This window comes from Rhinoderma darwinii, chromosome 5 (genome assembly GCF_050947455.1).
Source record: "Rhinoderma darwinii isolate aRhiDar2 chromosome 5, aRhiDar2.hap1, whole genome shotgun sequence".
Lineage (NCBI taxonomy): Eukaryota > Metazoa > Chordata > Amphibia > Anura > Rhinodermatidae > Rhinoderma > Rhinoderma darwinii.
The window spans coordinates 45,598,734-45,612,241 of record NC_134691.1 but is presented as its reverse complement, the minus strand read 5'-3'; the positions used below and the strand labels follow the sequence as shown (position 1 = coordinate 45,612,241).

At 41.9% G+C, this 13,508-nt stretch overlaps 1 protein-coding gene across 1 annotated transcript in view; it reads left to right on the top strand.

Annotated features, from left to right (window-relative positions):
- PTDSS1 (phosphatidylserine synthase 1) overlaps nucleotides 1-13,508 on the top strand; it is a 48,375-nt gene that overhangs the window by 21,151 nt on the left and 13,716 nt on the right. The window contains exons 8-10 of the mRNA XM_075828021.1: nucleotides 390-502; nucleotides 4,314-4,379; nucleotides 5,520-5,619. Coding sequence (XP_075684136.1) covers nucleotides 390-502; nucleotides 4,314-4,379; nucleotides 5,520-5,619 — 279 coding nt within the window. The remainder of the gene's footprint in view (nucleotides 1-389; nucleotides 503-4,313; nucleotides 4,380-5,519; nucleotides 5,620-13,508) is intronic.

Here is a 13,508-nt window from a genome sequence, read left to right as displayed (position 1 = left end):
GCAATAGCATCTGCTGCATCATCCATTAACTAGGCACTTTTTTTTTTTTTTCTTTTCTGCCCTCCCGTTCTGGAGAAAACAACATCCGATAGCCATCTCAATTCTGGAAATAACCACAGTCGCAGCAGAGGACTATAGTAAATGATGCCAAGCTACCTGTCCACTTATGATTGTTAGTAGGGACCAAACTGGCAATGCCATGATATGAGTCGAGAAATGGGTTTAGGCAGGAAGCGCACATAGGAAACCAATAAGAACTGACCCACCAAGAGGCTGACATTATTATAGATCTATTTGGACTATTGAATTCAATCCTTTTTACTGAAAAATTGGCCCAAAAGTGAAGGTTCACTTTAAATCTAACTTTCCTTGTCTGTTTCACCTTCCAGCTGACGGAGCTCAATACTTTCTTCTTAAAACATATCTTTATATTCCAAGCAAGTCACGCGCTGAGCTGGTGCCGGATCCTCTTTATTGGTATCATCACCGCTCCGACAGTCAGGTAATGTGCAAGAGTTCTTTTCATTGAAATGGCACAGAATATCTTTTCACCTTCCCAGCCAGCACATTCATGCCCACCTGGAGATCTTAGAATTACAATTTCATGTTTTTAACACTTATGGATGTGAAAGACATGACATTTCTAAAGATAATCCCTTTATGAAATTGAAGAATCTGCGACGCAGTGAGATTTTACTTTGTGGCATTCATTTTGAAATGATTTGAATAATAAATACCTAGAAAAAAAATGTAAATGGATATATCTAGATAGTTTTCTGTATTCGGCCTTGTTCACACAGTGTTTTTGACACAAATGTTGGTGCATTTTAGGTGTTGAAATACACATTAAACACTGATTAGCTCACTAGTCGTGTAAAAAATGAAGCCATGTCCATTCTTGGCATTTTACGCCTCATGTATTACATTGAATTCAATGGGAGGCTAAAAATGCTTCAAATGCATATCAAAATTTCTCTATTCATTGAAAATGCTTTGAAAAAAAAACTCATGTTCTTTACGTTATTCCAAAAATAAAGTCTGATGTGAGGCCCGCGGTGTGATGAATTTTGAACCTCCATGTTAACTGTAATTCACCCCGTCGTGTACCTCACTTTCATAATGGGCAACATTGGGTTAATGTTTGAAGTACATGATGGGGTTAATTACTATTAATGTGAGGCACATGGAGGTTCAAAATTTTATAACCCCTCGTGCCCCACATTAATATGGGACGCCCATCGTTTTCCTGGGAAAATGGCAAAATTGGGGTTAACCACTTAGGCGCACGGCCAATTTTGGCCTTAAAGAGGCTCTGTCGCCACATTATAAGTGCCCTATCTCCTATATGTAGATGACTGCAGTGCTTTTTATTTAATATAACAATCTGTTTTCACCACTTTATGAGCGATTTTATCTTTATGCTAATTACTTTCTTAATGGACAAGTGGGTGTGTTTTTACTATTGACCAAGTGGGCGTTGTACAGAGGAGTGTATGACGCTGACCAATCAGCATCATGCACTTCTCTCCATTCATTTACTCAGCGCATAGTGACACTGCGTTTTTCACTATGTGCTGTCTTATACTGACATATTAACGTTACTGAAGTGTTTAGACAGTGAATAGACATTCCAGCCAGCCAGGACAGGATGTCGTTTCTGTGGTACTTACAGCAGAGCAAGCGGAATCTCGCGAGATCGCGCTGTAAATGACAGGTTACAGCGAGATTACGCTTTGCTCTGCTGTAAGTACCACAGAAACGTTAACGAAGTGTCGGGATTGTGAATTGACATCACATCCTGGCTGGAAGAAATGTCTATTCGCTGTCTAAACACTTCAGTATTGTTAATGTGTCAGTATAAGACAGCACATAGTGATCTAGCAGGATCCCTATGCGCTGAGTAAATGAATGGAGAGAAGTGCATGATGCGGATTGGTCAGCGTCATACACTCCTCTGTACAACACCCACTTGGTCAATAGTAAAAACACGCCCACTTGTCCATTAAGAAAGTAATTAGCATAAAGATAAAATCGCTAATAACGTGGTGAAAGATAGATCGTTTTTAAAAAGCACTGCTGTCACCTACATTATAGCGCCCCCATCTTATGTAGGAGATAGGGCACTTATAATGTGGTGACGGAGACTCTTTAAGAACAGAAACCTTTTTTCTATTTTTACATTTTTTGCTCGACGTAGCTGTATGAGACTTTGTTTTTTGGTACGTTTACTTCATCGTTTAATCTATATACATTTTTATTTTGGCATAATTGCAGAAAAAAAAGCAGTTTTTTTCTTTTTATTTTTTTTCTTTACATACATACCGAAGTATTCCCTAACAGGAAATATTGTCAGACAGCCCTGGGGTCCTTCAATGGACCATGGGCTGTCTGTCCATATGTGGTATGTCCCTCGATCGAGTCACAAGGAGTCCCTGTGATGCAATCAAAGGAGGGTCCCCCTTTCTCATTTTCCCTTTAAATTCCGCGATCAGCTTTGATCGCGGCATTCAAGGGGATAACGGCAGCGATCAGAGGTTTCCCTGATCTCCACCATTAGAGCGGGGCTGCAGCTGTGTATTAGTCATTGCCCCGTTCCTGATCGCGCAATTGGCGTGATGTGGCTTCGCTGCACTAATGAGCGTCAGATACTGAAGACCTATAACATGGCTTTGCGGTGTGCTCGTTATGTTCTCGGTCTTCATGTCCGGCGCGCTGCACATTAATGCAGCGTCGGCCACATCACATCTTACTAGCTTAGTATTGAAATACGTGAATTCCCGGTATTGATCCGTTTGAGGGTGCACAGCATCGAAATAGTCTAGATATTTCCATGCATTGTACAACCCTAGTTATGTCAGCCATGGACTATTATTGTTAACAATTGCCGTTATTGTTTAATTCTGTCTGTCTTACTATAGACATTGACTATCGTTCATTTGCTCCATCTTATAGAACGGGTGTAAGGAAACATTTACACAGGTCAATGATCGAGTATTTGTATGACCGCTCCTTCCCAAACACTGCCCTGTGTAAACAGGGCAAAGATCCGCTAATGAACGACATGATGCAAATACATGGGGACGAATGATCTGTTAAAGACTGTTTGTCCTCATACTTAATAACTATGTACACCTTTTGAAAGCATTTTTTTGAATTTTTTTATTTATTTTTCATTAAATAAATGTTGTGTGTTTCTATGCAACTTTTAAATTTTACTTTTATTAACATATTTTTTTTTTTTTTAATTGTACGATACAGCTTCTATATATCCTGTATACAAAGAAGCTGTATCGTTCTCTCTGAAAAAAAAAAAAATTATCCCTCCTACCGCTAAATCGACGGAAAAATAAAGTTAAGGCTCTCAGAATATGGCGATAAAACTCAAATTTTATTTGTAGCAATCCGTTTTTTCCTTGTAAAACATAAAAATACATTTGGTATCGCTGTAATCTTATTGACCCGCAGAATAAAGTTAACATGCCGTTTTTAACGCCGTAAAAACGAAACCACCCAAAACATTGAGGAATCACTGTTTTTTTTTTTTTGTTTTTTTTTCTCCTATTCCACCTCACAAATATTTTTTTCCCAATTTCCCACTACATTATATGGTGATGTGAAAATCTACAACTCGTCCCGCAAAAAATCAATCACACGGCAATATTGATGTAAAAATAAAAAAGTTACGACTTTTGAAAGGAGGGGAGAAAAAAAAAAAGTGAAAATCCGGAAAATGGCTGTGGCGGGAAAGGGTTCAAGTTTTTGGTTTTATTGTTTGTTTGTGTCAAAGTAAAAAAACAAAAACTATTTAGCACCTTCAAAGTGATAGGCATGCGCTGTATAAATCTAATGGTACAAACCTCCCCAAAAAATCTATTTTAATTCAACAAGACAGGAAAAACATTAATGGGGGGTGAACAATTTTGCAAGGTGCTGTATACAGTACATAAGGGTAATTAGAATAATCGTCCCTGCATCAAAATTGTAGTGTGTGTGTGTGTGTATGTATATATATATATTCACACACATCTGTCACAGTATTTATCGTCCTCCTGTAGGTCTTATTGTGGATCTCCTCCAGGATTACAAAAAGGTTGTGCTTTTTTCTTTTTCCAGAAACAGCACCACTCTTCTCCATGGGCTGTGTCTGGTATTGCAGCTCAGCCCTATTAACTTGAATTGACTGGATGAGAGCTGTGCTGTTTCTGGGGGAAAAAAAAATAGATTTGTTTTTCTAATCGGAGACCACCCTTTAATGTAATATACAGCTCTGAGTCGCTCTTTACTTTCCATTTTTCCTTTTTTATATTTTCCAGGCAATACTATGCATATCTTACAGATACACAATGCAAGAGAGTTGGTACACAGTGTTGGGTGTTTGGGTGAGTACTTCCCTTACATGTATATTGAGAATGAATGACTCCAGATTCGGGTGCGTTCACCTCAGCGTCACCCTTCCGTTCATAGCTTCCGTTTTCATTGCCATTGATTTCAATGGCAACGTTTCCGTTGCAAATGGTTTCCGCTTGTCTCCATTCCGTAAGGTTTCTGTTTTTTGGGCGGAATCCATAGCGCAGTGGACGGTGATGTGAAGCTTTGTAGAAGTGATCAGTGAAGACAGAAGCAGTGAAGGCAGCTTTTAGGTTTTCCTCAAGGTCCGCGGCAGTCACGGACTGCCAGGCACCCGACGCTCGGGCAGCCAGCTAAAGGACCCCGACCACTGGACATTTCTATACAGCCAGTGGTTGAGAATTGGTTAAATGAAGGGACAGATTTACTAATACTGTGTATGTTTTAGACCGTGTAAGCTTAGAAGAGGCAGTCAGAAGATGCGCTAAATTTATCAAAAGTGCTGCACGCTGTATGATGTCTTGTCAAATGTGGCGCAGAAAGTATCTAAAACTGTTAATAAATGTGGCGCGCACCATTTAAATAATCATTCCCTTGTCAAAACTACACCGGCTGACACTGTCCCATCACTGCTGACCAGGTCACACCGCTCATTGACGGAAGAGTGCAGATCAAAGAAGGGTTAAAATTCTCTTCATGCAATCATCAGTGTAGACCGTAAATGTTTTCATTGGCCAGCATCCTTAGGGTCAGTCACATGTGGCGTATTTGCCTCGTATTTCCACAGCATAAAAATACGCTGCAGAAAACTCTACAATGTAATCCAATGGGAAAAATATTCCACGACAGATTACTCATTTCTTGTGTTGCGGAATATTTTTCTCATTGAGTTACGTTGTGAAGTTTTCCGGAGAGTATTTTTACACTGCAGAAATACAAGGCAAATACGCCACGTGTGATGCCACGGTTTGCTGGGGGCCTCCACAGGATACACCATAAATGTCTGATAGACGCGCACCTATCGGCAGAACGGGGGTTAATATAATTTGGGGTTATTCTAATAATCTATTCTGCCATATCCATTCATTTAGTTCAATAAAAACCTCCTCCGGCACCAATTCCTCTATAAAATATAATTCAGAAATAATTGGTGGTTGTATTTTATTTTACAGAGCCATCGCCTTCCTTGAAGCAATCGTGTGTATTAAGTTTGGGCAGGATCTGTTCTCCAAGACCCACTTGCTGTACGTGGTGCTGTGGCTTCTGTGTGTGGTAAGTCGATTATTTGCCTTGCTGAGCTTCTGCCCAGGCTTGTCTCACTTTCTAAACAAACGACCCACACGAAAGAAAAATGTAGGCTTCGTTCATATGTGTCGGGACTCCGTTCATGAGGTCCGTCTGAGCTTTCCGTCAGGGGAACCCATGAACGGAATCCAAACAAACTATAGGTTTCCGTTTGCATCACCATTGATTTCAATGGTGACTGATCCGGTGTAAATGGTTCCCACTTGTCACCGTTGTTTAAGGCTTCTGTCTTGACCGAATGAATAGCGCAGTTGACTACGGTATTGATTCTGTCAAAACGACGGAACCCTTACACAACGGTGACACACGGAAACCGTTTGCACCGGATCAGTCACCTTTGAAATCAATCAACCTATAGTTTCTGTTTGGATTCCGTTCATGGGTTCCCCTGACGGAAAGCTCCGAGGGAACCCATCAACGGAGCCCCGACTCAGATGTGAACGAAGCCTTACTTGTATCCAACACATTTTCCATGACACAGGTGTAGCTTTCTCTTCCTAGAAGGGATCTTTATAAATATCAGATCTGTTTGATCATAAGATGGAAATGAGAAACTGAATGAACCCATGTGCGAGTCTCTTTAACCCCTTCCTGCACACGGTCGTAACTGTACGTCCAAATAGCAAGTGATTTCCCGCACTCGGGCGTACAGTTACGCCCGGCAGATAAAGCGAGCACAGGAGCTGTGCTCGCTTTATCTTCAGCGGCTGTCAGCTGTTATACACAGCTGACATGCCGCTGCGATCGCAGCCATTTAACCCCTTCAATGCGGCTGTCAATGACGTCCGCCGCATTGAAGTGGTTGACAGAGGGAGGGAGCGATTGTTGCTATGGCAACCAGGAAGCCGTTACTAGGCTTCCTGGTTGCCAAAGACGCCCGAGGCAGGACCTAATACGCTAACTGTCAAATGAAGAATGACCGTTGCGATGCACTGCACTACATAAGCAGTGCAGTGCATCGTAGTGGGGATCAGAAGACCAGATCTTCAAGTCCCCAGGTCAGTGTAAAAGAAAAAGTGAAAAATGTGAAAGAAAAATAAATAAATAAAAGTTAATAAATAATAAATAAATAATAAAAACAACACTTGCCCTGTTTTCCCTGATCAACTCTATTATTAGAAAAAAATGAAAACCTGAAAAAAAACTATACATAATAGATATCGCCGCGTTCGGAATGGCCTGATCTATAAAAATATCACATTATTTTTACCGCACGGTGAACACCGTAACATTTTTTAATAAAAAACAATGACAGCATTTTATTTTTTGGTCATCTTGTCTCAAAAAAAATGTACTAAAAAGTGATCAAAAAGTTGCAAGTAACGCACAATGGCACCAATAGAAACTACAGTTCGTCACGCATAAAACAAGCCATCCCGCAGCGATATCAACGAAAAAATAAAAAAGTTATGGCTGTCAGAAGATGGCGACACTAAAACATGATTTTTTTTAGAAAAGAGTATTTTTATTGTGGGAACGTAGTGAAACTTAAAAAAACTATAAATTTGGTGTCACTGTAATCGTAGCGCCCCGCAGAATAACGTGAACACTGTAAAAAAAAAAAAAAACGTGCTAGCATTGCTGTTTTTTGGTTTCCTCATCTCCCAAAAAATGGAATAAATAGTGATAAAAAAATCGCATGTACCCCAAAACAGAACCAATAAAAATGACAGCTCGTTCCACGAAAAACGTGCCCTCACACAGCTCCGTCAACTGAAAAATAACACGTTATGACTCTCAAAACACAATGATGCTAAATGACGGCCCAGACTAATTTTTAGGTCCAGTAGAATTTCACTAAATACCCCACATCGTCATTTGCTGGACCCCACAGGTGGACCCTGTAGATGCAGCGGAGATGAGGAAACTTTAGGGCCTTGTGCTGCTTATAGGGCTAGTGAAGAAGTCAAAGATTAGGAAATACTGGAGCGCAGATATTTTGTACAATACCCCAAAAACCCGGCCTGTGCATAAAGGATTGGTTCAAAGCGACCACAACAATCCATGGATTATTCATTCACCCCATTATTACATCATCCTATTATGACCTGATGCACTCCGTCCAGCTTACATATACCCTGATGTACTCCACCCAGCTTACATATACCCTGATGTACTCCGCACAGATTACATATACCCTGATGTACTCCGCCCAGCTTATATATACCCTGATGTACTCCGCCCAGCTTACATATACCTTGATGTACTCCGCCCAGCTTACATATACCCTGATGTACTCCACACAGCTTACATATACCCTGATGTACTCCGCACAGCTTACATATACCCTGATGTACTCCGCACAGCTTACATATACCCTGATGTACTCCGCACAGATTACATATACCCTGATGTACTCCGCCCAGCTTACATATACCCTGATGTACTCCGCCCAGATTACATATACCCTGATGTACTCCGCCCAGCTTACATATACCCTGATGTACTCCGCCCAGCTTACATATATCCTGATGTACTCCGCCCAGCTTACATATACCCTGATGTACTCCACATAGCTTACATATACCCTGATGTACTCCGCCCAGCTTACATATACCCTGATGTACTCCGCCCAGCTTACATATACCCTGATGTACTCCGCCCAGCTTACATATACCCTGATGTACTCCGCCCAGCTTACATATACCCTGATGTACTCCGCCCAGCTTACATATACCCTGATGTACTCCGCCCAGCTTACATATACCCTGATGTACTCCGCCCAGCTTACATATATCCTGATGTACTCCGCCCAGCTTACATATACCCTGATGTACTCCACATAGCTTACATATACCCTGATGTACCCGCACATATTACATATACCCTGATGTACTCCTCACAGCTTACATATACCCTGATGTACTCCGCCCAGCTTACATATACCCTGATGTACTCCGCCCAGCTTACATATATCCTGATGTACTCCGCCCAGCTTACATATACCCTGATGTACTCCACATAGCTTACATATACCCTGATGTACTCCGCCCAGCTTACATATACCCTGATGTACTCCGCCCAGCTTACATATACCCTGATGTACTCCGCCCAGCTTACATATACCCTGATGTACTCCGCCCAGTTTACATATACCCTGATGTACTCCGCCCAGCTTACATATACCCTGATGTACTCCGCCCAGCTTACATATACCCTGATGTACTCCGCCCAGCTTACATATATCCTGATGTACTCCGCCCAGCTTACATATACCCTGATGTACTCCACATAGCTTACATATACCCTGATGTACCCGCACATATTACATATACCCTGATGTACTCCTCACAGCTTACATATACCCTGATGTACTCCGCCCAGCTTACATATACCCTGATGTACTCCGCCCAGCTTACATATATCCTGATGTACTCCGCCCAGCTTACATATACCCTGATGTACTCCGCCCAGCTTACATATACCCTGATGTACTCCGCCCAGCTTACATATGCCCTGATGTACTCCGCCCAGCTTACATATACCCTGATGTACTCCGCCCAGCTTACATATACCCTGATGTACTCCGCCCAGTTTACATATACCCTGATGTACTCCGCCCAGCTTACATATACCCTGATGTACTCCGCCCAGCTTACATATACCCTGATGTACTCCGCCCAGCTTACATATACCCTGATGTACTCCGCCCAGCTTACATATACCCTGATGTACTCCGCCCAGCTTACATATACCCTGATGTACTCCGCCCAGCTTACATATACCCTGATGTACTCCGCCCAGCTTACATATACCCTGATGTACTCCGCCCAGCTTACATATACCCTGATGTACTCCGCCCAGCTTACATATACCCTGATGTACTCCGCCCAGCTTACATATACCCTGATGTACTCCGCCCAGCTTACATATACCCTGATGTACTCCGCCCAGCTTACATATACCCTGATGTACTCCGCCCAGCTTACATATACCCTGATGTACTCCGCCCAGCTTACATATACCCTGATGTACTCCGCCCAGCTTACATATACCCTGATGTACTCCGCCCAGCTTACATATACCCTGATGTACTCCGCCCAGCTTACATATACCCTGATGTACTCCGCCCAGCTTACATATACCCTGATGTACTCCGCCCAGCTTACATATACCCTGATGTACTCCGCCCAGCTTACATATACCCTGATGTACTCCGCCCAGCTTACATATACCCTGATGTACTCCGCCCAGCTTACATATACCCTGATGTACTCCGCCCAGCTTACATATACCCTGATGTACTCCGCCCAGCTTACATATACCCTGATGTACCCCGCACAGCTTACATATACCCTGATGTACTCCGCACAGCTTACATATGCCCTGATGTACTCCGCACAGCTTACATATGCCCTGATGTACTCCTCACAGCTTACATATGCCCTGATGTACTCCGCCCAGTTTACATATACCCTGATGTACTCCGCTCAGATTACATATGCCCTGATGTACTCCGCCCAGCTCACATATGCCCCCACATTATAAACTGAAATACCACTAATGCACCAAGCAAAATCTGCGCTTCAAAAGCCAAATGGTGGTTCAACTGAGCCTGGCAGTGTACCCAAACGGAAATTTATGACCACATATAGGGAACTACTGTATTCTGGAGAACCCGCTTAACAATTTATGGGATGTGTGTCTACGGTGGTACAAGCTGGGCACAACTCATTGGCCACTGAAATGGCATATCTGTGGAAAACGGCAATTTCCAATCTGCAACATCTATAGTTTACTCATTTTTGCAAAACACTTGTGCGGTCAAAATGCAACTACACCCCTAGATGAATTCTTTAAGGGATATAGTTTCCAAAACGGGGTTATTTTTCGTGGGGTACCACTGTACTGGTACTATAGCTCAATGCAACATGGTGTCAAAAAACGAATCTTGTAAAATCTCCACTCCAAATACTAAATGGCGCTCCTTCCCTTTAGAGCCTTGCTGTGTGTCCAAATAGCAGTTTATGACCACGTGTGGGGTATTTCCCTACTCCGGAGAAGCTTTACAAATGTTACGGTGCTTTTTCTCTTTTATTTGTTGAGAAAAAGAAAAAATTTGAACTAATGCTGCATCTTATTGGAAAATAATGTAATTTTTCATTTTCACTGCCCATTTGTAATAAAATCTATGAGACACCTGTGGGGTCAAAATGCTCACTACACCCCTAGATGAATTCCTCAATGGGTGTAGTTTGCCAAATGGAGTCACTTTTAGGTACTTTCCACTGTACTGGTACCTAAGGGGCTTTGCAAAAGCGACATGGTGCAGAAAAACCAATCCAGCAAAATCTGCTCGCCAAATGGCGCTCCTTCCCTTCTTATCCCTGATGTGTATTCATACAGTGGTTTATTACCACATATGGGGTATTTCCGTACTCTGGAGAAGTTGCTTTGCAAATGTTACGGTGCTTTTTCTCCTTTATTTGATGAGAAAATTAAACATTTTGACCTAAAGCTACGTCTTAGTGGAAAAAAATGATTTTTTTCATGTTTACTGCCCAATTCTAATGAAATCTATGAAACACCTGGGGGGGGGGGTCAAAATGCTCACTACACCCCTTGTTGAATTCCTCTAGGGGTGTAGTTTCCCAAATGTAGTCACTTTTGGGGGTTAACACTGTACTGGTACCTTAGGAGCTTTACAAATGAGACATGGTGCCAAGAAATTAATCCAGCAAAATCTGTACTCCAAAAGCGAAATGGCGTGCCTTCCCTTCTGAGCCCTGATGTGTATTTATACAGTGGTTTATTACCACATGTTGGGTATTTCCGTACTCTGGAGAAGTTGCTTTACAAATGTTGGGGTGCTTTTCTTCATTTATTTGTTGAAAAAAAAATAATTCTGAGGTAAAGCTACATCTTATTGAAAAATAATGTAATTTTTCATTTTCACTGCCCAATTCTAATGAAATCTATGAAATGCCTGTGTGGTCAAAATGATCACTACACCCCTAGATTAATTCCTCTAGGGGTGTAGTTTCCTAAATGGAGTCACTTTTGGGGGGTTTCCTTTGTTTTTGCACCACAAGACCTCTTCTAACCTGACATGGTGCCTGAAATATAATTTAAGAAAAGGAAGGCCGAAAAATCCACTAGGTGCTCCTTTGCTACTGGGGCTTTTGTTTCAGGCCCGTAGCACTCTAGGGCCACATGTGCGATATTTCTAAAAACTGCAGAATCAGGGCAATAAATATTCAGTTGTGTTTCTCTTGTAAAAACCTTCGGTATTACAGGGAAAATGGATTAAGATGGAATTTCTGCAAAAAAAAAAATTAAATTTGCAAATTTCCCTTCCACTTTGCTTTAATTCCTGTGAAACGCATAAAGGCTTAAACTTTCTAAATGCTGTTTTGAATACTTTGAGAGGTGCAGTTTTTAAAATGGGGTGATTTGTGGGGGTTCCTAATATATAAGGCCCTCAAAGCCACTTCAGATCTGAACTGTTCCCTAAAAAAATAGCCTTTTCAAATTTTCTTGAAAATATGAGAAATTGCTGCTAAAGTTCTAAGCCTTGTAACGTCCTAGAAAAATAAAAGGATGTTCAAAAAATGATGCAAACATAAAGTAGACATATGGGAAATGTTAACTAGTAACTATTTTGTGTGGTATTACTATCTGTTTTACAAGCAGATACATTTGAATTTAGAAAAATGCTAATTTTTGCAAATTTTCTCCAAATTTTGGTGTTTTTCACAAATAAATATTGAATTTATCGACCACATTTTTTCACTAACATAAAGTACAATATGACACGAGAAAACAATCTCAGAATCGCTTGGATAGGTAAAAGCATTCCAGAGTTATTACCACATAAAGTGACACGTCAGATTTAAAAAATGAGGCTGTGTCATAAGGTCCAAAAGTGGCTGCGTCCTTAAGGGGTTAATGGGTTACTCAGGTAATAATAGCCAACACTGGCACTCACAATTTTTTTTTAATGTTGTGTGTATCTTTTGTTTTCAAAATAATTTTTGTAAGGCCCTGTTCACACGGTTTTTTTTTTTACTCTGAAAACGTGCCAAAAAACCGCAGAAAACGCCTCCCATTGATTTCAATGGGCGGCAGAGGCGTTTTTGTTTTTTCCCGCGAGCGGTAAAACCGACTTGTGAGAAACAGAAGCGGCATGCGTTATCTTTGGGGCGTTTACGTCTCTGACCACCCGTTGACATCAATGGAAGGCAGAGAAAGCGTTTTTGTCCGCGGCGCTCAATGGCCGTGGGCGAAAAACGCGGCAAACGGTATGCAAGCAGATCAAAATCTGCCTCAAAATTCCAGACGACATTTTGAGGCAGAATTTTCTGCCTGCAGAAAACTCCGTGTGAACATACCCTAATAGGATTTATTTTTGTGTTTTTTTGTTTTTATTTTTTTTAAGTGTTCTATATTTATTAACCCCTTCCCGCTCCTTGACGTACTATTACGTCATGGCAGCTGTATCGTTCGCGCTCCATGCCGTAATAGTACGTCTCGGGAGTAACGGCCGTTTCGGCCGTCCTCCCGACACATACAGGAGATGTGACACTGCTGTCTTGTTCAGCAGCTGTCACAGCTCCTACAGCGGGGACCGATCGCTGTGTCCCCGCTGATTAACCCCTTAAAAGCCGCGTTCTATAGAGATCGCGGCTTTTTAGGGGTTAAGCTGCCATCGCCGGCCTGCTACGCGATAGCGGCCGGCGATGGTGACTATGGCAACCGGACACCAAACAATGGCGTCCGGCTATGCCATAGACGGAAGCCTAGTGGGTCCTGACAACGTCAGGACCCACTATGCTTGCTGTCAGTGAGTAGCTGACAGTTCTAATACACTGCACTACGCATGTAGTGCAGTGTATTAGAATAGCGATCAGGGCCTC